A 22,985-nucleotide genomic window follows, 5' to 3' on the forward strand; every position below is an offset into this window, starting at 1 on the left:
AATTTAAATGAAAACATATATTTTACTTACTGTATTTCGGTTAAAATAAAATAACCTCTGTTAATATTTATTTACAAGATAAAAATGTGGTGTTAAGTCACAACAAAGAAGGTATTGAAACTTCTATAATACTTTACAAACACGTTTTTTGATAAATTTTCATCTATCATTCAATAAGGTGCTATCATGTCAACATTATGAACTAAGAGGGTCTTAATGCCGATTGTCTTTTTTTCAAAAAGGGAACAATGGAAGAAGAAATAAGGGATGTGCGACTTAGGATAGAAATCGATTCTAGATTTGGTAAAAATCAGAAGAAATGGAAGAAGAGCTAAACAGGTGTCAAAGTGGTGTACTCAACTTTATTCACGACGTGTACCCCATCATCATTATCATCTTCGTCTTCTTCATCATTATTATTATGCATCCCACAGACCCCCACCCCTCATAGATAGGAAAATCACTGTTATGGGTACACTTTATGCCCCCAAAAGTACCACATTTACAACAATTGATATCCCAGTTATGGTGATCATGTATTTACAACCACAAGTTTTGAAGAGAGCATCAATGGATGCGTGGCAAATTCTGCACCGCCCAAGTTGCCTATCGGCTGTTCACCACTGCAATAAAGCACACCTCACTTTTCTCTTCATTTATTACTTGTTGCCTTGTTTTGGCATGTGGCTTTGGATAGGAACAAACAAAGTCTACTTGTTGGTTTTCATCGTGGAATCTGTAACCAGACAGCGGAATAGTAGAGACCTAAAATTGGTTGGTGGGGTGGTGATGGGACCAAATAAGGTAAAACAAAATAGTCCCAACAACAACTCCTAGTTGGAACCTCATTACACTTAGGAAAACAAAAATAATTGCTACAGGGTGTTGTTGTTCATCTGGTGGACCCCCTTTTGGTTGGTCACCATCAGAACAACTCTTGGTGCATGCATCAATGTCACCCTCAATTTGAACCCTTGCTGCTCCTAGGAGGAATGCTGCAAATGCCTTGTCTTGATAACTCAGCCAACACACTGTCTGTGGAAGGGGGTTTCAGTCCCAAAGGCAATGGTAGCCATGGTTTGCTTACTGCCTCTTTCACAACCTTGTCAACAACCTCCTCTGCCTGCATGCATGCATCGTAACACTGGTTACTGCATTTAATTCTATTTCTTCTCTTACGATTACAAACCATTTATATATGACTCACAAGCCAATGGTTGCATACCGGATAATGCTCTAAGGAACTTTGTGGCATCGTAAACGTCTGACCTGTTGCATCCGCATTGAGCAACGCAGGCATGTTCTGAGGAATATCAATCGTACATAGAGACATTAATCATTAACATGCAAAATACTATAGATACTAGGTTAATATCTTCATTGTTATGCTGACACTCACCTTAGTGTAGGGAAAAGGAGCTTGAGGAGGTGGTACTGGTAACACTGGACAGCCCCATGCATCTGCATGCATCTGAAAGATCGAGTAACCACAGGTCAAACTACGTCTCACAAGCATGAGAGCTATATAATATACAAGAAAAACATCATATCCTCATCCTTGAGTTCTGAAAAAACAAAGATATTACCCCTGGAATCGGTTTCCAGTGCCAATGTTCAGCAGTAGGCTGCCACAAGGGATAACCAGGAGAGCTCCAAATATGCATGCCAGCTGTTTGAGTGCTAGATTGTCCCCACATAGGATATATAGGAGCCATAGGAAGGGTTTGATTAGAATGATATGGAGGAAAGGCCATAATTGGTCTTTGAACACAATAGATCCTTTCTCTTTGATTCAGCCATTTCCGATCTTCTTCCTTGGGAAAGATTTGTCTCCTATGCATTCTGTACTTCTGTTTATTTAAAAACTTGTTTAAGTATTGCAGATAAGAAATTGATCAACCATAACCAGTAATGTACTTTATGTAATTACCTGAAGATGGCTTGCCACATTATGCCTTGTCAAACCCTCCACTTTCATTATCTCTAATATTCTAGAAGGAATGGCTTGATCAATGCTTAGTTGCTCAACTGCCTTCACAAATTTTTTGTGCAGCTCAGGCGTCCAGTCTACCTGAGACCAAAACAAAACTGTAACTCGGTGGAAAGAGTACTTCCTAGATTTCCAATCATAGATTAGTTCTGTTTGACAATTCCATTATCAGTTTTTAGTTGATTATAACTTCATGATTATGAATATCGAATGGAATCTTGTCCGAGATTTCTTGATCAACTCCAAGAATGCAGACACAATAAATGGAAACATTGACAGATTAAACAGAAGTTTAGAAACATTTTTCTAAATGTGTCACATAGTCACTGTAATTTTCAAGCAAATAGCAGCATGGGCAAGTGGATTAGAATAACAGAAACATCGTAAGAAGAATGAATAGTCATAAAGCAACTTACTTTCATCTTCTTCCGCCTTGGCTTTATCTCACATGAATCACTAACAACGCCTACTATATTTGCAGATTTGGTATTTTTGTCAGGGTTGCTTAGAACCTTTCTTTTTTGTGTATGTAGAGAGGCAATACTCTCACCCTTGGAAGCATCAACTAAATCCACTTCCTCCCTAGCCAAAGTCATATCAGATTTCCTTTCTTGAGGAGTACTTTCAGTTTCAGCATTCAAATTTCCACAAGTAGTTTCGACAGATTTAGATTCTCCATCATGTTCCCCACTTTCTTTTTCTGTGGAGCAATTAGTCTGGTCTTGGCAATCACCATCGTCTAACAATCTTGTCCCATGCATCAATTGTGGGGTTGAAGGAGCTGGATATTTATCATTTCCAGGAGACAGTACATGATCATAATCAGTAAACCTGGCTGCCTCATCTATATCAATGGATACTTTATTTTCATCTTGTTCATTGTCTGTTGGGAGCTGCAACATAGTCACTAGAGATTCCTTGACAGGTTTAAGCGATTCACACAGGATACTTGTCCCAGAACTGAATGCCTGATTGAGTTCAATCACATGAGAAATTATTATTCTCATTAACTTAATAGTAAATACCATGGTAGTATCAATACAACATCGCAGACCTTGTGAACCACATGCTGCCAGATATTTCTGAGCTTGTCCTCAGAGAGTGGTTTGCTGAGGAACTCAACTGCACCAAGCTTAAAAAAAAATGGAGCTAAGAGTCAAGAAGCTTGCATTACCAATCAGAACCAAAAGAAAACGTACAGTGTCTAGTGAGTTAAAGATCATATTTTTGCACAAAAGATTGAACAGACAATTCAAATAAGTTATCAGTAATTTGGTCAATAATTACAATGAATCAAATGTTTGAATTAGCTAACTACAATAAGGAAAAAAAGTCTAACATTGAAATATAACATAGCAGTTAGCTTAGTTCAAATAATATAGCTTAATAAGATATTTAAGCATAAATAATGAGGATGTAAGCTTACCGCTATGCACTTCATCATGATGTTCAGGCAATGGTTGTTAGAAGTCACTACATGAAAAATTGGAAGTATCACTGGTAAGAAAGATTAAAATGAGCAGAAAACAGCTTTGAAGCAAACTTTTCCCCACATTTTCCATGCAATGCTATCTTTTAGATCATTCACAAGTTAAACTGATAAAAAATATTTAAAATGATAAGTTGCAGGTATGAAAACAACAGCATGCAATGCATTACAAGCTCTCCTAAATTGAACTTTAAAAGCATATCGATGTTTATCTCCTTATCTGTAACTGGTTTTGGTTCAGCATTCAAACGACATAATTGATTTGAGAAGACCATTATTATAGACCAAAGATTATAGTTCTAAAGAACTAACAGAGGTTAAACTAGCAAAGTCATTTTGGTCTATACTTACTAATTATTGGCAAGTCCTTGGCATTCTCAAGAAATTTGAAACCTCCCTGGCTACTGCTTGAACTCACCTGCAATTAGGATGAATGCATTCGGTTAAAAATGATATCATCAAAGTTATAACAATCATAAGATTCAGAAATAGAACTTTAACAAGATACAAGAATAGTCATCCCTTGTGATTCGAATTTAAAAACTTTCTAGTTATACCAATGAAAGAAGTATGTTTTATTAAGTTTGGCAGCAACAAAGACCTTCATTTTCTAATTTTAAATTTTGCAATTACGGCATGATGATTTTTCATTTTATAGAAAATGAAAATCCGTTACCTCTACTATGGCAATGTGGAAGTTTTGAGGTGTACTTGAGATTGCTGACAAAGCTTCATTCTCATCACAGAATGTAGAAACTGTAAAGAAACTCAAAACTTACTAAACAAATGAATAGAGAAAACAAGCATGTACATGACATAAGATATAATTTCAGTTAAAATTGTTTCATGAAGCCTTTTTTTACTAATAAATTCATGTCTAGGCAACTGAAAGGACAGTCAATGTGCAAAATTAGTGTAGACTCGATAGTTCAGACACAGATAACTGACCATTTTTTATACATCAGAACTTTACAACTTAGCCTATATAAGTCAGATAACTGACAGATTTTTATACTTTATATCTTTACAATTTAGACCACATTCAGTTTTGAAAACACATAGTTTTACTGTAAACAAAAACTTTAGCAGCTTCGTAAGATGCAAAGAAATCCAATATGTGAAAACACTGAGCATGCAAAATAAGGATTGTTTCAAATTTTGAAGGCTCCAAAGGGCAACTAAATTTTGTCAAAATTTCTAGGCTCCACAGAGGTACTAAAATCTGAGACCACAATTATACCAATTGACCATATACGAATTGTAAAGCAATGAGGCTTTAGAAGATGCCATCGGATAGAAAGATGGGGACCAACTTACCCACTATGGGCCATACGTGGGAATTGTTAGATGTAGATAAAGAAGTCAGCCATGGCATAACAAAAAGAAGGAATCCAAAAAGTCTTACCATTATAGTCCATGGCTTCAAGCTTTGCCCTTATCTCGGCAGCAGAAATGCTGTCTCCCTCAAGAAGAAGAACCTTGAGTCCTTTGGGAAAATCTTTCCATTCTTGTAAATCATTGGCAGTGAAAACCATAGCTGGCTTGGCATCGTTTCTCAGTCTCCCACAGAAAGTAAAGGATCAATACAGCTTAATCAAAGACCAATTCCTTCAGCACAACCATGAGATCACAAGCTTGATTCAGTTGGACAGGCTTCAGCATAAGACTTCATAACATCTTAAAACAAAACAAGAAGAAGAAAAAAAAAAAAAAAACTCCATTGCACACTCAATTTTGTTCAAATGGTAAACAGCTCATAAATAGGCAACAGAAAATGCAGAACACTGGCATGAGACCAAAGAGTCACGAAACAAGGTTCAGATCAAAACAGAATCCCACCAATTTTCTCAGGAAGCATTTTCTTCGAAAACCAGAATCAAAGACTCTCCTTTTGCATCCCAAATATCTCATTGCTGATTCCGCTCTCACAGAACAGCAAACAGACAAATATGTCATCCCAGAAATTAAGATCTCACGAAGACCAAAAAAAAAACTCCGCCTACCACTCATGACAGCAGAACAAAAGAAGAAGACTTTACACCAAAAAACGGGTCAGGCAAGCTATTCATATCCGTGAGTCCAATAAACAAGCTGAAGGCTCAAAAGGGTAGACATGCATGCACATATTTTAATTCCAAATGTACAAAATTCAAAGAAGCAACAAAGATGAACACTTGGACTTGATCCGAGAGAGAATTGGCATGCCCACACACACACACAAAAAAAAGTGTTCATGTGAAGCCATTTTCATTACCTCCGCATAAAAGAAAATGATTGTTCAGTTCCATTGCTTAAGCTTTGTTGTTTCTCCTCTTATTGCATTGTTAATAAACAGATGGGGAAGATGGAAGGAATGGAAGTTAAGGGAAGAGGAAAGTTAAGTGTTGGCTTTGGAGGGTGGTTCGTTCCTGTGACCACTGTGCAGTTGCCATCAGCAGTTACGGACCACAAGTAAGGCTCTCAAAAAGGTCGATGAACCTTTCTGCCACTTCTTCAAAGGTTAATATTCCAACACTACCCTTCTTCTGGGGATACCGGCAACTTCTTCACCCATCAACCAAGAACAAATGGTTGCAGGAAACCACGCTCAACTACTTATTAATATTATGGTAAAACTTTTAGGGGAATAGTTTCTAACCGATGTTGGACTTTTACAGGTTTTAACCATTTTTATGATAAAGTAACATAACTTCATAAGGTGTCTCCTCCTCATCAGTGCCACTAGACAATTATGAATTTATTTCTCTAGAAAATATAGTTAATGAATTTATAGTTGTTGGGTGCCCAATCATGGTGCATTGATATTCTGCGTATTTGCTTATGCATTAAATTGATCAATAATTAATTAAAATTGATTTTTTAACATAAAATTAATATGTGTTTGGTTTTTAAAATTAATTAAAAAATAAAAAATCATTTTAAATAAGAAACAAGTTATTTTTACTTCTAATGGAAAATCTTCTTTTAAGCAATTCTCCAACGAAACAAGGCAAGTAGGTAAATATTTCAACCCGTGTCGGTACAAAGACGTTTAACTTTACAAACTTTTTTTTTTCTTAGTATTGGAGGTAATTTTATTCAAATTGAATAAAGTAGATACCTAATCAAAAAAAAATATTTATTTGATTATTTTGTTGTTACTATTTTATTTTTAAAAAGGCAATTCGGTGCATTGAAAGAGAAACGTAATATAAATTTTAAAATTTAACTCTCAGAAAAGAGTTCAAAGGAAAATGCTTTTACTTCTTAGTTTTTAAACAGGAAATTTTGTTTAAAGTCTCGCATTTTAAAAGTTAAACTAAAAATCATTTATAAACATATTTTTCTATTAATGGTAGTAGCATATCACTGGATTCTCAAGCGATAACTTATATATAACTGAGTCATAACGATATTATTTTAATAAATTTGAAATAAAAAAGTGAAAAAGAAATTTATCATTAAATTGTGTAATAATTTAATAAGTATTTAATTTAATCTATTATTTTAAAAAAAAAATATATATATATATATATATATATATATATTAGAAGAATAATTATCTTGAATAAAAATATTTTTAAATATATTTTGTTGGAAGAGCTCTTTGAATTATTTTTATTCGCGTTGACAAAAAGTATTTTTAATTTGTTTTCATGTATAGTTTAGTTTTAAATTGAAACTCGATATTTAAAAGAATACTAATAATTTGAAATAACATATCACAATATAAATTATTTATTACAAATTTAAAATATAGTTTAGATTTAATATATTTTTTATCATTATTATTTATATTTTATTTAATTTCATTTTACTATTTTTATAGATTGTAGGATAAGTAATTACTTCAAGACATTAAGATTAACACATATTTCTTTATTTTTAGTACAATAAAAAATTACATTAATATAAAAAATCATTTCATTAATTTTATTTAAACTATTTTAGTAAATAAGATAATTTAACACATATTTAGTAATTAACATTTGTGACGTATGCCTGCGTGTTCAATTATATTAAACATTAACCAATTTCAAATAAACTAATACAATTAAGAATTTAAACTATTACAATAAAACTATAATTATTTTTATTATACTAGAAATAATATATATACCTTACGTTTTAATTTGACCACCTTTTTTAAACTGCTCAATATGATTTTTTTTTTCAAAGGTTATTTTTTTCTATTTTTAGTTATCTACTTTTTCCTAATTTTTTCCATATACCTTTTCTCTCTCATTCTAACCCAACCCTATCTCAACTTTAACAACACTATCAATAGTGGTGACAACAGGGGATGGGAACTAGAAAGGATGAAGGAGATTTCAATCAGAACAAACGAAATGGAATACAAAGTCTTCGAAGTTATATATATATAAAAGAAAATTATTTTTTACCGACGTTTGGTTGGAAAACTTTTGATAATATACACATGATATCACGTCAATGAATAAAAATAAAATTTTATGCAATTTGAAAAAAAAATGTTTGATATGTGTTATAAAGTAAATTTTATCAAATTTTGTCAAAATAATTATCAAATATGCTAAAATCCGCATATTAAAGGTAGGAGTTAGGATAAGAGATAAAAAAATAGAAAAAAAATAGACATATAAGAAAAAGAATAAAAAATTTTAAAAAATTATTGTGGATCGTCTAGATATATAGTGAATAGGGATTTAAAAATAAAAAATAGATACATAGTGAATAAGAATATTGACAAAAAGTAACCCACTGAGTAGTTTTTTTTTCTTTTTAAATAGAGATATTTGAAAAAAGCGATATGAAATTGAAAAATATAATAGAAAGACAAACAATATATTAAAATTTACATTTTTTATGGTGAGATAATTATTTATTAAAAATTTATATATAATATTTACATGGCTAAGTATTATTTATCATAAATTTTAAGTATATAAAACTAATAGTTAATTTATGCACTGGATAAACCAAAATATTAATAAAAATAAAATATAGATAACGCATTATCTCACATATTTTCACATGATTAAAAATTGTTCCGATTATGGCAAAAACACATATTTGAAAAGGGACAACTAACACACGTGGGTGAAGTTTAGCAAAATATTTGGTCAGAATAGATTGAGTTTGTGAAAATATTTTGATGTCCTACTAAGAATTCAAATAACTTATAACACGGTTTAGAAAAAAAGTTTGAAGCTAAGATAATTTTAGGAAGGATAATGTATTAACATATTCAAGATATTTAAGGTGAAAATTAAAATAATCCGTAATCATTAATAATTAAGTTTAAAATGTAAATTTATACAAATAAGATCTAATAATTTAGAAAATTTGTCATAGTTGAGTTACGATGTTGACTTATTATTTATAAATAATAATATTTTAAATAAAAAAAAGTTTTTCACTAAAATACTCTTAGGACATTACATAATTTCAACCATATAATGTGCTTCTAACTTATTGCTAAACACATAACTCTCAACGTGTTTATTACAAGCTAAAATGCTTCACGAACTTCATTCTAGCCATCATCTTTTACATTTTACTAATATTATTTTATTAAGCTGTGTGAGATATTCATTGTTGAATGATCAAATTAACTCTGAAGTTGAGAATGATTATTTTAGGAACTTCAAAAGTGTTTTCATTTAACTCCACTGGCTCAAAATTTCCATTTTATAACACACATATACAATTGTATGCATGTTAAAAGAAGTTATATTTAAGGAATATTATATTTCCAATGTAATATAATATAGTTCATCTTTAACATATACATGATGGCATTGAGTATGGTGGTCCTAATCACAAATTTGATATTTAATGTAAGTATGATGGTCCTTTAATCACAAATTTGATATTTAATGTAAGAACGATGGTCCTAATCACAAATTTGATATTTAATGTAAGGGTTAAATATGTTTTTGGTTATTTAATTTTTACTGAAAATTAGAATTAGTCCATCTTGGAAATTTTGAACCAATTTAGTCTTTATCTGTATAAATACGTGATTTAGTTTTTTAAACCAAATTTGTTTAAGTTTATTTTACATTTCAAACGCATTCTTCAGCTAACATTCAAGCGAACATGTGTTAAACGGTGTAAACAAACTAAAATACTATAATAAGGTATGTTTGAAACGTCAAATAAACTTAATAAAATTTGGTTAAAAGGATTAAATTCACACATTTACATAGTTGAGGGACCAATTTGGTTTAAGTTTTACAAGAAAGACCAATTACAATTTTCACTAAAAGTTGAAGAACAAAAAACATATTTAACCCTTAACGTAATTATCCATTTAAAATTCAAAATGTTGTTATTGTATTGAAGTTTTTTATCACAATGTTATGTGGAATAAGATATGTACAATATTTTTTAAAATTTTAATTAATAATACAAAGATAATATGATATCGATTATTATGTTATTGTTCCCTAGATATGTTAATAATAAACAAATATTAGAATTTAATATAAATTTTTATATTTTTAATTGGTATAATAAAACAAATAGTTTGTCTTTTTTTTTCTTAACACATCACACAAAAAAATTATAAATGAAAAAGTTCATATCATTATTTCTTATTTAATTGTTAAAATTTTCAATTATACTATCAAATTTTGTAGGTAAAATAGATGTCACCTCAAAAATATACTTTAATTCATAATTAAACATAATTAAAAAAAAGCTTATATTTCTTTCATAATCAAATAATTAACATTTCTCTATAGATTTTCAATTGTCTTTTAAAATTATAGTTTCATTGTTGTTTTAATTAAGAATAAAGATAGTTTAATCTATATTTTTTGACCTACTTTTAACTAATTCCTTCAATCACCATTAAATTATCTATTTTAATTCTTTTAAGTGATGTGATGTGATGATTTAATGGTGATTGAAGTGGTGAGTTAAAAGTAAGTAAAAAAAGTGAATTAAAATATATTTTTTCATCTTTTTGATCAATTTAAGTTGTGATTTTAACATTAACCATAGTCAAATAAATCATTCTTACATTATCCATTATCATGATCTTGTTGGACCTTAGTACACTACTCTCACAACTTACTTTTGGTATTTCTGCTAACCTTGTAGCATTCTAGTTGCATATAGCACTTAGGATCCTTCATTATACCACTGATTATTATTATTATTATTATTATTATTATTATATTTGTTATTTCTTGCTTAATAGTTTCATTGTAGTGTCTCTTAAACTTAGACTACTTGAAAGGACTTTTTTTTATTCATATAAACCATTTTTGAATTTTATTAACCTGAGTAGATTATTATTATTTTTTTTCAAATTATACCTTTTAATGTTTAAGTACAATTTCTTTTTGTGAAATATTAAATTCTCATATTTGTTTTTCTAATTTGGAGATTGTTTGTTATTGGAATCCTATTTTTTATGAACGAATTCTTAATAACGATTTTTTTTTTCTAGTTTTATAGATTTGTATATTTATTTATAATAATTATTTTATTAAAAATTTATAATTTTTGTATGAACTCATGTGAATATAAATTTAAAAATTATATTTAATTAAATATTTATAAATTAATCGGGAATAAATAATTTGAAAAGTGATTATAATAACTAAGATAATTTAAATATATTGTAATTATGATAATAGATAAATTATTATAATAAAATATTATAATTATGGTTTTTTTTTATAAAACTAATTTTGATAAATGTATATTTATTTGGTTAAAATAATTTGTGTAATATTTTTGTATAATAAGTTAGTAAAAAATAATAATAATATGATTGTTGGAGAAAATATTTGAAAAGAAATTTAATGTAAAGTTAAAAATTAGTAATATAAATTTAAAGCATTTAGGTTTATTTATAAAAATATTATTTAAAGAAAATAATAAAAAAGTATAGAATTTTTTTTAAAAAGTTTTATTTAGAAAAATATATAAATTTAAAATATAGCAAAATATTAAATTTTGTAATAAAAAGTTTAAAACATTAAAGGAATAAATTCAAATTCAAATTAGATAATTATTTATTGAAGTTATTAGTTATTTTAATTAAAGTTAATGATTAAAAAAATAATTATTTAGTACTAAAAAAATTAGAATAAATGTATTGTAAACAAAGAATACAAAATAAGATGAACTAAGGGAATTGGTTTGAATTAGGCAAATGTATATTTATATAGTTAAAATTTAATTTAATTTTTCTAACTTATTACACACAAAAATTATTGCATAACTTATTTTAACAAATTAATATAAATTTATCAAAATTAATTTTACAAAAAATAACCATAATTACAATATTTTTAAATTATATTATTTATTATAATCATTCTTCAAATTTATTATGCTTAATTAATTTATAAAGATTAAATTAATTTTTTTAAAAATTTATATACATCCAAATTTGTAAAACATTATAAATTTTAATATAATAATTAATTATGAATAAATATATAAATTTATAAAACAAGAAATAAATATTACAAAAAATTATTCTTCAAAAGACATAGATTAAGTCGTATTAATATGCAAAGTTAGATAAAGCATGACAAGAATTTAATATTTTGTGAAATAAAATTGTTCTCGAACAGTAAAAATGTTTAATTTGAAAAAAAAAAATTATGATGATCTATCCAAGTCAATAAAATTCATAAATGGTATATAACAGTAAAAAAGTCACTTGAAAGTTATAATCAATAATATTGTTAAACACATCTTAAAAAGACGTCCGACAAACTATAAGACACAAAAAAGACTAACAAGAATTTGTAAGCGTGAGAATGATGAAAGTATTAAAGAGAAAGATGAAAGAAAAATAGTTTAGAACATAAATTATCTTTGTAAAAGACAATTCTCTTTTTTTTCAAATGTGTTTTATTACTCTTGAAATTTTTTATAGATACATTGAAGGTATCACCACCAATGAGTCAAAATAATTCTCATTCCAGAGATTATAATTTCTAACTTAAAAAACCTTAAAACTACGTGTACATGGATTTTTATTTTTATTTTTTCTAACCGTTTTATTTTTAATTATTCAAATTTAATTATATTTTCATCTATATCCATAGTTAATAATACATGATAGTATTGGTATAATAAAAGTGTAAAGAATCCACACAAAAAAACTGTACAACTTAACTAGGGTTGGACAAAAATAACTTAATTGTAATGTACTTAAGTTAATTGTACTATTTTAAACTAAAAATAACTTAATTATTATTAGTAAAATTAAATTGTACTACTTTTAAGATAAAGGGTAAAATACTGTATTGGAAACAGTTAACTGTTTATACCAGTACAGTTAACTGTAGGTTTCATTTCTCTTGGAATCTCATTCAATTCGTTGCCTTGAATCACATTGGGTCCACAAGCAGAGTGACACACATCGATTCGATCACCACCGAGACTCAACCACCACCGAGACAGATCTTGTAATACACTTGGCTACTCTTTGATAGTATTATAATAATTTAACCACGGAAAATTCTAGATAACTGGTTAAAATTGCTTAACATTCTAAGTGCATCAAGTTAACAAAAGAATAAGAGTTCATACGAAATTTTAATGGTGACACTTACAAAACTTTTGGCTTTCTCTCTGACGAAAAACAAAATGACAAGTTGCAAACGTCTAACTTAGGCATGTCTATGGATTTTGGTTGGTAGCGTAATAGGTGAAAGGGTTTAAAGAAAAAGTTTATATCTACTTAATTCTTGACGGTGATGACTTTATTTTTGTGTACGAGTGTTTTCTTATAGAACTTGACTTGTCCTTTCCTATGTCTGACTTTGAGTGTAGTATGTTATCGGTGATGAATGTGTCTCTGAGTCAATTGCATATTATAGTGCATTGCCAGGCCTATGCATGCAGTGTGCCTCAATCTAATATGTTTTCAAGTTACTAATTGGAATTATAAGGAAGCTATGATACAACACTTTTGCAACATTAAGAATTTCACTATGGATTTGTTTGCTTGCTTCTTCTGTATATTCTTAGCTTCAAATGTGGTGAAGTCACTGTTTGCTTTGTTCATCATACCTTAAATTTTGATCTGCACTGTAGTCTTTTACATTTCATTCTTCCCTCATCATACCTCAATCTAATATTTTTTTACTAATATAAATATGTAATCAGGTTGGAGAACAAAACAGTCAAGTTTATAAGCTGCAATCTTGGATCAGATGGATTTTACATTGCCAGAAACCGTCGAAACTCTCACACCAGCTACTTCTGGGATTGATCCTTTACCTCCTTGTATGGCTACATCATCAACTGAGCATAGTAAAGGTCGGTCAGATGTGTGGGGGCATTTTACCAAACAAGATCCTTATTCTGAGAAGAAGGCTAAGTGCAATTATTGTGGTGATTTGATTAAATATTTGGTTGGAACAAGTGGGATGAGGAATCATTTGATAAGATGCAAGGAAAATCCTAATAGAGAAGCATTCAAAAGGAAAAAATTGTCATCATCAACTACAGAAGGGGCTAGTGTTGGCTCTTCACCAACTATTTCTAAGTTTGACCAAAATGCATCTCGAATGAAGTTGGTGAAGATGTTTGTGAAGTCTGAACTTCCTTTTCGATTTGTGGAAGATAAAGACTTTCGTGACTTTGTACGATCCTTGCAGCCACGGTTTGAGGTCCCATCCCGCACTACATTGAGGCGTGAAATGTGGGAACTCTATGAAGAGGAAAAAGCAAAGTTAAAAAATTTTCTATCAAAGCAGTGTGGGAGTGTTTTCTTAACTACAGACACATGGACTTCAATCCAAAACCTAAACTACATGAGTTTAACAACTCACTTTATTGATGAAGATTGGAAGCTTCATAAGAAAATTTTGAATTTTTCTCAAACAACAGGTCATTCAGGGGAGCTCATTGCTAAACATGTTGAGGCTTGTTTGAATAACTGGGAGTTGAAGCGAGTCCTTAATGTCACTGTGGATAATGCTACAACAAATGATGTTGGGGTCCAATATCTCAAAAGAAGGATGTTATCATGGAATTGTCTTGTCTTAAAGGGAGAATATGTTCATATGCGTTGTTGCGCACATATATTAAGTTTGATTGTGAAGGATGGGTTAAAAGAGATAAAAGATTCAATTTCAAAAATTCGGAGTGCAGTTAAATATGTGAAATCTTCTCCAGCTTGATTTGCTAGATTCAAGGCATGTGTTGAACAAGAGGGAATTTCTTATAAAGGTCTTATTTGCCTTGATGTTGAAACTAGATGGAATTCAACTTATCTAATGTTAGAGGCAAGCTCGAAGTACAAAGATGCCTTCGTCTTGTTAGATATGCAAGATAAGAAATTTGGTGCTGAAATGGCCAAAAGTAGTGGTGTGCCACTAGAAGAGGATTGGGAATATGCGAGGTCTGTTCTACCATTCTTAAAGATGTTTTATGACTCTACCATGCGTATTTCTGGTTCTTCTTACGTCACTAGTCATATGTATATGAAGGAAGTGTTTGGAATTGGTAAAAAGATTCGACAATATTCTGAGAGTACTGATGTGAGCATAAGATTGATGGCAATGAGGATGAAGGGTAAGTATGACAAATATTGGAGAAATCCAAATGGAATTAATATCTTATTATTGATTGCTGTTGTGCTTGACCCTAGGAGTAAGTTGGATTTTGTTAATTACTTCATTGACTATATATTTGAATCTAGCATGGCTAGTGGATTGAAATCAAAATTATTGTCATGTTTGAAAACACTTTATGATCAATATCAAGGGGTTGAGGAGGGTTCTCAAAGTAGCCAACAAGAATCTCAACTAGATGATGAAGATGATGATCCTCATGACATGAGCTTCTACCTAAGAGCTACAGGACGTAGATTTGATTATATATCAGAGCTTGATAAATATTTGAGAGAGGATCCTGAACCTTATACAAAGTCAGTTGAGCTTGATGTTTTACATTGGTGGAAGGTCAACTCAACTAGATTTCCTATCCTTGGAAACATGGCTCGAGAGGTGTTAGCCATTCCCATCTCTACCGTAGCATCAGAGTGTGCATTCAGTACAGGAGGAAGGGTGGTTAATCCTTATCGTAGTTGCCTAACGCCTAAAATAGTGGAAGTACTTGTTTGCACACAAGATTGGTTAAGAGGAACACCTTTCTCTATACTTTTTAACGAGGATCCTAAAGAGTTTGATGAATTTGAGCAAGGTGAGTTTATATGAAAACTTTATATACTTTTTAGTTGATATTTTTAAATTTATTTTAAGTTTTCAAAAATGATGAAATATTTTTTTTTGTAGATATAACTTCTCAAGACGAAGTGGGACCTTCAAGTGCAATTAATTTAGATGATTGAAGATGCATTAAGATGTATTAACATTTTGATGTTGTTTATCGGAGAACTTACTGGAAAACCTATGTCCTATGTATTAAGATGTATAAATATTTTGATTTTGGTGTATTGAAGTATGATGCATATTTCAAGTATTATTTCCTAAGCACTTTCAAAAACGGTTCAAAATTAGTGCAGTTCAGTTCAAAAATAGTGCAGTTCAGTTCTGACGTAGTGCAGTTCATAAAATAGTTCAGTTTATAACAGTTCAGTTCAGTTCATATTATAGTGCAGTTCAGTGCAGTTTATTTTTAAGAAAAACAGTTCAGTTCAGTTTGTCCGAACTGTTTTTCAGTTCAGTGCAGTTCATGCGAACTGTTTTTTAGTTCAGTGCAGTTTTTGGCAGTTCAGTGCAGTTCGGTTTATTTTGCCCAGCCCTAAACTTAACCATTACTATGTGTTGAGAAATCACACTAAAAAAATTACATAGCACATTCATTAAGAGCAGCAAATATCATTAAAAACACATAGAAAATTTAACTTGATTTAGCACCTCAAGATCTATATCTATAAATATTTAATAAAAAGTATTACTATTCAAGTAGAGTTGTAAATCCTTCTTAGTGTAATTTTTTGTAGATCAAAACTGCAAACCGTTAGTATAATTTTTCTGACAAAAATTACAACCAACCTCTTTATACACTCAAAATTGGGATGACAATTTCAAAAGCAACTATTTATTTTTATAATATTTTTTTGTTGTTTTCTTTTTTATATTACTCAATATGTGATTTTGATAAATACTTATTTGAAAATCAACACTATGAAATTTAATGTTTAAAATTTAAGTTCAAATTTTATAAATGCAAACTAAGATTAAAATTAAGGACTCTAACAAAATAATTGAATTCATTGGTTAATAAAATTGGACAAATATTGCATAGTAACATGAAAAAGAAACAAGAAATTCAAATAAAGAAAATAAAATGTTATTGAAACAACAAAAACATATATCATATTGAGAATGACAAGGATTTTGGTGTAAGAGATAAGATAGAGGTAGCGTCTTATGTTGCACTTTTCACACAGATATCTTATTACAGAGAATCCCAATTACTAAAAAAGAAGACATATATATCTTAAAATCAAATCATCAATAATAGATAGATCAAACCATTATTATTGTGTTTGACTCATTGCTATTACACTTTGGTAGTTGTTTGGGTGTTTCACGAAACTTCATTTTCAGACCAGATAGTTCGATTATTGGATTTCATATTTTAATGTAGTGTAAGCTTGGGAAAAGCTTAAGAAAATAATGATTATTTATTAACATTTATTTTAATAATTTTTTATTAAAGCTTTTGTTTTCTTACTCAAGAAAATAACCAAATTCAAACACGCACTTGGACCAAAATTACAATTATTCTAAAATGTCGAATCAATTACATTTTCTCAACTTTAAATCACATCATGGTTTTTGTTTTCTAAATTCGGGTTGATTTTAATTTTGTCCTCCAATTTTTTTATTCAATTTACTATAATAATATCTTTCTTTTCACTTATCACATTCGTCCTTTCGTTACATGAGTATGGAATTTTTTAGACTATATATTGTAAGAAATCTTGAGAGAAATTGGGTCTGGATAATGGATTTTTATTTTTTTAACTATTTGATTTGATCTCTAATTCAGCCAGCAAAACAAAATTATACAAATTTTATATATGTTGGACATCTATAAGAACCTCTAATCAATTTCATTAATCACTGAAAGAAGAAAAATAGCTAGCTATTCAAAATTAAGCTTTGTTGAAAAAGATTATTGGTTTTAATGTTACTTGCAATTGTATATTTATTTTAAAGAAGTACTCATTGGTTTAAGTAACCATTAAAAGAAAAAAATATTTTTAGCTAATTTTTTGTAAATCGAGGGTGAGGTTTAATATGTTGTGGCAAAAATATAAACACAATACGAAAATAAAAAGTAAGACTAAATTAAAATAAATAAAGTTAAAGAGACAACTTAACCATAAATTTAGACAAAAAACGATTTTTTTAAAAACAAAAGAAGTTAAAAAAACTAAATTAGGCTAAAGAAAATTAAAGCGAACATTAAAATTAAATTTAGAAGACAAAAATATTAATTTTATTTATTAAAATAAATAACAAAAACAGGGTGAAACCAACCAACAAAAGGAAAGAAAAATTGTAATTTTTTTAGTAAAACAAGAAAAATAAATAAAAACCTATAAATAATAAATTATGATTTACATCATTATAAATTGTAATATTTGTTCTAACAATTACATTATTATATATATATATATATATATATATATATATATATATATTTTCTTCTTATTTACTCTCAATTTCGTGGTGCTAAAATCCTTCACTTGAAATATCTTATACTCTTGTCTAATATATGATTACCATGGTTGAAAAATAAAACAAACATAGTAATTTGAATTTCTTTTAAAATAACAACATAAATCATCCATCCAATCTAATGGATATAATTCATTATAGTTCCAGGATCAATTCATCCTGTGTTATGATTAATACTAGTCATATTAGATTTATAATAAACAAAAGCAAAATAATTACATTTCTTCTCTATCCAATTTATGGTTGTAGTTCCAGAATAAATCTGTCATGTATTATGATTAATACTAGTCATATTAGATTCATAATAAACAAAAGCAAAATAATTTTATTTCTTCTCTAGTCAATTCTTAAATTTTGCGCAATCTTTCTTAAGTGTCCTTTCTTTTACAAAAGAAACACTTGAACTCTTTTTTTATAACTGGCTTAGCATATATCTTTCCCTTGTAATTAATTTAATTCTCCTTATACTTAAGAGTAGTTAAGTTCATCATTTAACCTTCCTCCATTAGCAACCTTTCCTGTTCATGAACATACATGGTCACTAATTCATTAATAAACCACTTATCCTTTCTTGTGTTATAAGCATTTTTTAAAATGAGCATATTGATGAGACAAAATGTACAAATATAATGTACTAGATATGATAACCTCTAAGACATTCAGTTCACCCACAATGTCCCTTATCCGCATGATGATCACATACTCCCTTAATTTAGGTGAGCTTTAAGGATGAACAATACATAATAATAGTGTTGGTATAAGATTTATCAAATGTGATCAGTTGTCCATCGATAACCTCTAACAAATCTCTCACATTGTCATGTTGATCAACAAAATCCCGTAAGTTGGTCTTTACTAATGCCACAAAGAGACAATTTAACCTCTCCCACTTTTCATAGAGATCAACAACATCTGGGAGTGTTGATTTTAGTAATAAGGATGATTATAGTTTTCTAATAGCATAATCAAGGTTCATCCAACCCAAATGGAGAAAAAACTTTCTCCTCCCAAAACTTATAATTATCCCTTTTAGTTTGGAAATATCATAATGGATATCAAAAATATTCACAGACAGAGAAATTATAATATTTATTTATTTATTTTAAATACATGCTCATTATCATTATTTGATACTATAATAAAATAATGTTTTTTCAATGCAAACATATGTCTTAATGAATGAATCTAGTGACATAAAATTTATTTGTGGGCCAAAGTCATACTCAATTAGACTTACATAATCAAATGATAAAACTATCAGTTTGATCTATGCAAACACATCTTAATGAATGAATCTAGTGACATAAAATTTGTCTATGAACTAAAGTCTTACTCAATTCGGATTACATCATCACGAAATGATATGATAAAATTATTATACTATTATGTTTTACCGATGTAAACATGTGCTTTAATGAATGAATCTAGTGACATAAAACTTCCATGTGGACTAAAGTCTTACACAAATACACTCATCTAACCAAATGATAAAACTATTATACTATTACATTGTACTTATGTAACACACGTCTTAATGAATGATTCTAGTGACATAAAATTTGTCTGTGGGCTAAAGTCTTAGCCAATTAGACCCATCTAATCAAATGATAAAACTATTAAACTATGTTTCTTTTCTCAATTCCTGTAGGCAATTTAGGAAATATAATTCAATATTTATTTCATCCTAATTAATCATATAGATGTAAGAATAGTTGTGTGTGTAAAAATTAATCACATCAATATTACAACATGTTTATTACGTGATTATAAATATAAATCAATTGAGATGTTATGGTCACTCTCTATTTCATTAAAATATAAATATATCCATCATTCAAACATTTAAATAAATATTTGTATCAATATTATTTATAATGCAATCAAAAAATAAATAATAATATTCATTATATAAATTAAATATACAACATATAATTTATGTCAACATATGTTACGTAAAAAAATTTATAATTTATAATACATATAAAACATATATTACATACAAAATCTAATTGGACATACAAAATATATATATATATATATATATATATATATATATATATATATATATATATATATATATATTACGTGTCCAACCTTATAATACTTATACAATTATAACTAAACTTACAAATTATTAATTAAATGCATAGTCATATTGTTAGTATATGAGTAAATACATATTAAGTCCATTAAACATCTCATCAATAAATAAACTATTTTCGGAGTATTTACATTGTTGAAACTAATAAACTCATCGTGATTATGATATTTAGCTTGTTTAATAATTTAAGCTCTCCAATATATATTCTACATGATAATATCTTCTTTGAAGATAATTATTTACATATTTTATGGAGTACCGAGAACTCTTTAATTTCAATTTAGAATAATTTTTTTTATTAACTCTTAATATATGATTTTTTCATCTATTCAACTTAATGTATCGATAAAATTTTAAATTCGATTGAATCATCTAACTTCATGCACACAAAATAATAATTATTGGCTAGTACTTCGCCTACTAGTAATTACATAATACAAATTCTTCAAAATAATATTGTTAATGTCATCATGTGATTACAACTCAGCGATTCAAACAAGCAGAATATATTCAACTAAATTGATATCTTTGTAGAAGAAAGAAATTTCGAGAAGAAAATAAATCAAATACTAGCAAAGAGTGTTACGTAATCAACTTTTCACGGCAGAATAGTAGTTTGATGACCAACACGTAAGGAGGGTACATTTGTCATGTCGCAGGTTATGATAAGATAATAGAGTTAAATATCGTATCTCAATCTTAATAGAAATAAAGTACACAATCAATCATTTTCACTTAAATTGAAGGTTATTCTTATAAATATACATTAGTAAAATAAACTAATAAAAAATAAATTATATGTAACAAAAATTAATAAAATAAACTCTATTCAATTTAAAATATGACTTTTTAAAATAATAGTTTTTGAGATTTAGAGCAGAAAAAAAAACAATACTTCTTAAATATATGTATGTAAGAAAATGAAACATAAATAAGAAATAATATTAAGCATTTAATATATAAAAAATAATGTTACATATTTACTAAAAATCTATCATCGTTTACATTTGGCATTATTTATGGAATAAGTAAATATTTAGCAAATATTCAAACAATACTCTTTGAAGATATTCAAGTTCAAAACCCTTGATAATGTTAACGCATGGGGAGAAGGTTAGCATATACATATAAATCTTCTTTCTTGAAGAAACATTGAATTCTTACAATTATTATTTCATCTTTTGTATCAATATTTAGACTGATAATATAATTGTATATGTAAAGAACATAGTAATACATAATATTACATCTTCTTGTAAATTATTATTCACATTAAGGTAAAATAATACACTATTTTTGCAATAAAATCCGTCCACAACAAAGCTAGTATAACAATGAAAATTTATGATCTCATGTACATTATTTAAACTTTCAATTATTAGACCAATTTTAATGATTTGTAAATTTACATCAGTATTATTTACAAAAAAATAACAAATATTATATATATAGTGAGGTATGAACTCCAAATGATTTAAGCAAGTACATTAAATTGTAACACACGAAATAAGAATTGAAGTAACATGTTGTCGTAGAAATAAAAAGTGTTCCCTCTGCACAAGTCACCATCATTAATTGGTGATGTACATAGGTGGTGGGTATAAGGGAGTTCCCAACTTAATGAGTTGCAACCACACAGATTAATGGCATGCCATGAGTTTCAGTGTTGTTGATTCAGTGAAGCTGTTCAATTCATTGTTTCCAGATATTGGATTGCTCAATCAATTAATTCACCTTTTTTTTTTTTTATCACATGTCACTCTAACATCTCACACAACACAAACAACCATTATTTCCTTCCACCTTTCAAACTATCACTTTGTTTTTTATTCACTCTCCTGCATATTGCTTCTCTTTTTTACTCACAATATTGTTTAATTTATACTTACACGTTGTTTGTTATCTAAAAAGAGAATAAAAAATCGTGTTAGGAGTGATCTGATTGTTCATAAAATAAATAATTTAAGAATAGTGAAAATGATGAATTAAAAATAAATAAAATATTATTATCCCAAATGTGTAAGATTTGAAGTGAAGAAAAAGAGAAAAAGTAGGGTTGTCATCTTGTGCAGTAGACGTTAGTGGTAAAGAGACAAAGGTTGAGCTAAAAAAAAGCACAAGTCCCAATGTTTTGTGCAGATTTATCTGTTCATCCAGTACTAGCAACCTATGTTTTCAAACTCTAATCAATGATGTTGGACAAGGACAACACTACCACTTCCTCACACAAATTCCCTTCCTTCTTTTCATTTCCAGCCACACCTTTTCATCTCACCACGTGCATCAATCTCACCCACAACTCTAGTAACAATGTTATCACATTCACAAGAGTTAAATGCTATTTTTTATTTCTTTAACTTTTTACAAAAAATTCAAATTTATTCCACTTTAAATTCTAATATAATATTATCTCAAATTTTAAAAGTAATAGATATAATTTTTTAATTTAACTGTCTTAATTTCTTTTAATGTGTGACAAGGCATCTTAGATTATAATTGAACACTTTATATTATTTCGCATATCCTAACTTAAATACTCCTCTGAAATATCATTTAATACACATGGAAAATTAAGAAAAATAAATTTAAATTTATGACTATAAAGATAAACATAATTAATCCAAGTAATAATAATAATGTACATCAAACAATACTTAAAGTATGTTTATTTCTTTCTAACGGAAATAAGAAAATATTTCTAAGAGTAACTTTATCATCATAAATATTTAAGGGTCTATTTACTTT

General features: G+C 28.3%; 1 protein-coding gene across 2 annotated transcripts; it reads right to left on the reverse strand.

Annotated features, from left to right (window-relative positions):
- Nucleotides 1-332: 332 nt before the first annotated feature.
- Nucleotides 333-6,093, reverse strand: LOC114175302 (two-component response regulator-like APRR2). Of its 2 annotated transcripts, none has more exons than XM_028060082.1 (12): nt 5,734-6,093; nt 4,885-5,087; nt 4,156-4,235; nt 3,831-3,897; nt 3,417-3,463; nt 3,045-3,122; nt 2,407-2,958; nt 1,931-2,071; nt 1,587-1,850; nt 1,400-1,471; nt 1,226-1,303; nt 333-1,144 (listed from the first exon to the last, which is right to left on the reverse strand). In XM_028060082.1, the coding sequence occupies exons 2-12, from the start codon at nt 5,012-5,014 to the stop codon at nt 962-964; spliced, it is 1,692 nt and encodes a 563-aa protein (XP_027915883.1). In that variant the 5' UTR covers nt 5,015-5,087; nt 5,734-6,093; the 3' UTR covers nt 333-961. The 2 variants fall into 2 exon arrangements, with proteins under 2 accessions (XP_027915883.1, XP_027915884.1); XM_028060083.1 differs by having other exon boundaries at nt 333-1,123; nt 5,734-6,090.
- Nucleotides 6,094-22,985: the final 16,892 nt, after the last annotated feature.

Source organism: Vigna unguiculata, chromosome 3, assembly GCF_004118075.2.
Source record: "Vigna unguiculata cultivar IT97K-499-35 chromosome 3, ASM411807v1, whole genome shotgun sequence".
NCBI lineage: Eukaryota > Viridiplantae > Streptophyta > Magnoliopsida > Fabales > Fabaceae > Vigna > Vigna unguiculata.